Source organism: Octopus bimaculoides, chromosome 3 (assembly GCF_001194135.2).
Source record: "Octopus bimaculoides isolate UCB-OBI-ISO-001 chromosome 3, ASM119413v2, whole genome shotgun sequence".
Lineage (NCBI taxonomy): Eukaryota > Metazoa > Mollusca > Cephalopoda > Octopoda > Octopodidae > Octopus > Octopus bimaculoides.
Window position 1 is genome coordinate 144,858,586 of NC_068983.1, and position 3,358 is coordinate 144,861,943.

Sequence of the window (3,358 nt, forward strand, 5' to 3'; positions counted from 1 at the left end):
ATAAGCCAGCTGGAGGAGATGTCCTCCTGGGGCTAAAAGCAACAGTAACATCCACCCCTAGGGGTCAGCCACACTTAAGTGGCAATATACTACACTTTATATATATATATATATATATATATATATATATATATACACATATATAACATCCGGACGTTAAACGCTGATGATGATGATGATGATGATGATGATGATGATGATGATGGATCTCGACCTGTAGGAAAAAAGTTAGCTTCACGCCATCCGTAGGAAATTTATAAAACAACTTTCAGAGACAATAGTGGTTTATTGAGACGGAATGTTGTGAACTTTTTTTCTTATCGAAGTTCGATTAACTGAAAATGTTCTATTTTATATTTCACGGTAGGCGACCAGAGTTGCCGGATGTGCGAATAAGACTGCAATAGTTAAGGAATGGAGTAGATAAGATCCGGGTTTCATGTTTCATACCGCGTGGAGCCTCAGCAATGGTAAATATCAAGCGATGTGTATACCGCAGGCTACTCTTCAGGCCAAGGATATCTTGATAAAATGATAATTTACATTATCGTCCGGAAGGACATGTTAACACATAGAGATTCAATCAGAATGTGTAGAGAGCACAGTAGGAGGGGAAAATGTAGAGAGAAATGTAGAGAGAAATAAAGATTTAAAAAATGAAAAAGAAGATAATGCATAAGGGAGTGAGAGGAATGAGGAATTTCAGCTAGGTCGTTTGAGCGGTAGTGTTCAATAGGGCTGTTTTGGCCTAATCACAGAAATTACTAAGGGGAGTGGTATTTGAAAAAAAAGATAATTTGGAGGGAAGACGGTGGGGAAATATTTTTGTAAAGGGTAAAAAAAAAGTGTACGTGGAGAAAACCTCCAGGTGTCTTGATTGCTTGATCCTGCGCAGTTAAGAACAAGCCACTCATCCACTTTCGAACTCTTTTCTTTGGCCATTGAAATAATTCCTTACCTTCATACTCTTCATTACTTAGAAAGACATCGAAAAAATCATTTCTGGCTTAAATAATCGTTCTTGAGTAAAGCACAGCTCCAAATCTTTGCGGAATAGACGGAAACATTTGATTAGTTCAAATCCAATATTTTATATTATCAGTACCGGAAGAATGAAATAAAAAGAATACATCCGAAAAAAATAGCTATAATTCGAAAATATACATAGCATCAACAGTAAACTTTTAAATACTTTTTTCCCCAGGAATTTGGCTGACAACCAATTGACAGAAATCGAAAATGACACTTTTGTTGGTTTATCCGGATTGCGTTCTTTGTAAGTATGAATAAAATGATTTTTATTCTAACCATATTTTACTTTTCCTTTATATTGATCTATTTTCTTTTTTATCTTTCTTTAGAATAGCATGCAGTATTATAACTAAAATATTATATTCACATCTTGATGCATACAAGACACACATACAATAGTTTCACTTGATAAAGAGAGTTGGGTAATATAATGAAATATGTTTATTATAGTTCTTAGACGTTGTTCTGCTATATATATATGAAAATATTTACCGTGTTATTTACTCCTCAATATCGATACCTATCATAATGTTCTCTCCGTGTTTTGTCATCCACATTATATCAGTACCTACACATGAAAAATAGGTTTTCTATCAATTGTCTTTTTATTTATAATGCAAACTATATTAGTAGTACTAGCGGTTTAAATTATTGTCTCAATGCAACTGGTTTTGCAGATTGTTGTGGTAATACTTAATCTTATAGCATGTATGTTTGGAACAAACTTCAGAAAATGTGTATATATAAAAAGAGAGAGGGGGGAGAGTAAGAAATACATATGTATATACATTTTTATATCATTTTTCAGATCGAAATAACTTTTAGGAATCTATAAAATCGAAAATAAAGTAGCAAAATATTTTTCATGAAAAATATTTACCATAGCCTGTTAATGTTTCATGAAAGTTATCTGTGTGTGCGCGCGTCTTTGTGTTCATGGTATATGTGTGTGCGTGTGTTTATGTGTGTCTGTGTGTGTTTAATTTTAGGGACTAATGGGTATATGTTATATGTCGATTAGTGTGTTGAGTAAAGCACATTCACAGTTTGGGCTATCTGGTGTCATTTACGGTTAGGGTATATTTCCGTTGGATCTGATTCAGGAATTCCGCAGTGTTTGTTGAGATAATATGAATCGATGAATGAAGCAGATGATGGATGTAGCATCAGTTTTTATTCAGTACGACGATCGTTTCGACCCCTCCTTCAATTGTTCTTCATGGGTGGGATGTTGTGCATCCAGTTGCGTTGAATCGATCAGTGCAGTCTGGGTCTGGGTCTCATCGGTTACGGGCATACATAAAGTGGTGTTCCGCTAAATATGTTGAGTTTTCGCAGTCATGTTGACTCCTGCTCGTTGTAACCAGGGCTAGCTACAGCTGTCCTTTATCAAATAGTCATTACAAAATAATCATAAACATAAAAGTATAAAGTATAAAAAATATATATAAGAAAAAGTATATATAAGAAAGTCATAGAGAGAGAGTAAGGCATGTTAGAGAGAGATTAGATGACGACTATTTTGTAATGACTATTTGAGATAAGGACAGGTGTAGCTAGCCCCGGATACAACGGACAAAAATCAACATGGCTGCGAGAACTCAATATATTTAGTGGGACACCACTTTATGTATGCATGCACCTGATGTGACCCAGACTGCACTGATCGATGCAACACAATTGTATGCACAACACCCCACCCATCTCACTCATGAAGGACAGTCGCAGGAAGGGTCGAAACGGTCGTCGTACTGAGTAAAGACTAATGCCAAATCCAAATTCCACTTCATTCATCGAATATATATACAAGGCGAATAGGTTTGTCGAGTAATTCGTCATCCATTAGGTTCCAAGATCCCAGCTGAGGCTGGAGCTAGGTATCCGTATTAGGCTTCCGTGTTAGCAGGTGTATATTAGAGGAAAAGGACAGCAAAAACCAAGAATGAACGAGTATCTCAAGTCATTTATAATAATTTAGAGTGAGGTAAATTTGAAGTCGTACAACTGTTACTGGAATAACCCAAGTGATAGGCTAGCATGTCGGTATACTGGGTATTCCATCATCAGAGACGAGGTGAATATGTATGAAAGTTTCAGACAGGGGAATTCGCAGTTTATAAGGAATAAAATAGAAAAATAATGAGTAAAAGTAGATAGAATACTGACAGGAAAATAAAGTTCACAGTTCATCTTTTTCCAGAAGATATGAAGATTGGTCTGCACTTTCCTGAAGGCATAGGCTAGCTTTAATTCTTTTTAATCTTTCATTTATAACTTTTAACTTTTAATTTGTATCCTTATCTATTTAATTGTAGTTTTATCATAT

General features: G+C 35.3%; 1 protein-coding gene across 1 annotated transcript in view; it reads left to right on the forward strand.

The window, feature by feature from the left end:
* The window catches only part of LOC106868530 (G-protein coupled receptor GRL101), a 148,090-nt gene that overhangs the window by 52,912 nt on the left and 91,820 nt on the right, over positions 1 to 3,358 (forward strand). The window contains exon 7 of the mRNA XM_052966806.1: positions 1,205 to 1,276. Coding sequence (XP_052822766.1) covers positions 1,205 to 1,276 — 72 coding nt within the window. The remainder of the gene's footprint in view (positions 1 to 1,204; positions 1,277 to 3,358) is intronic.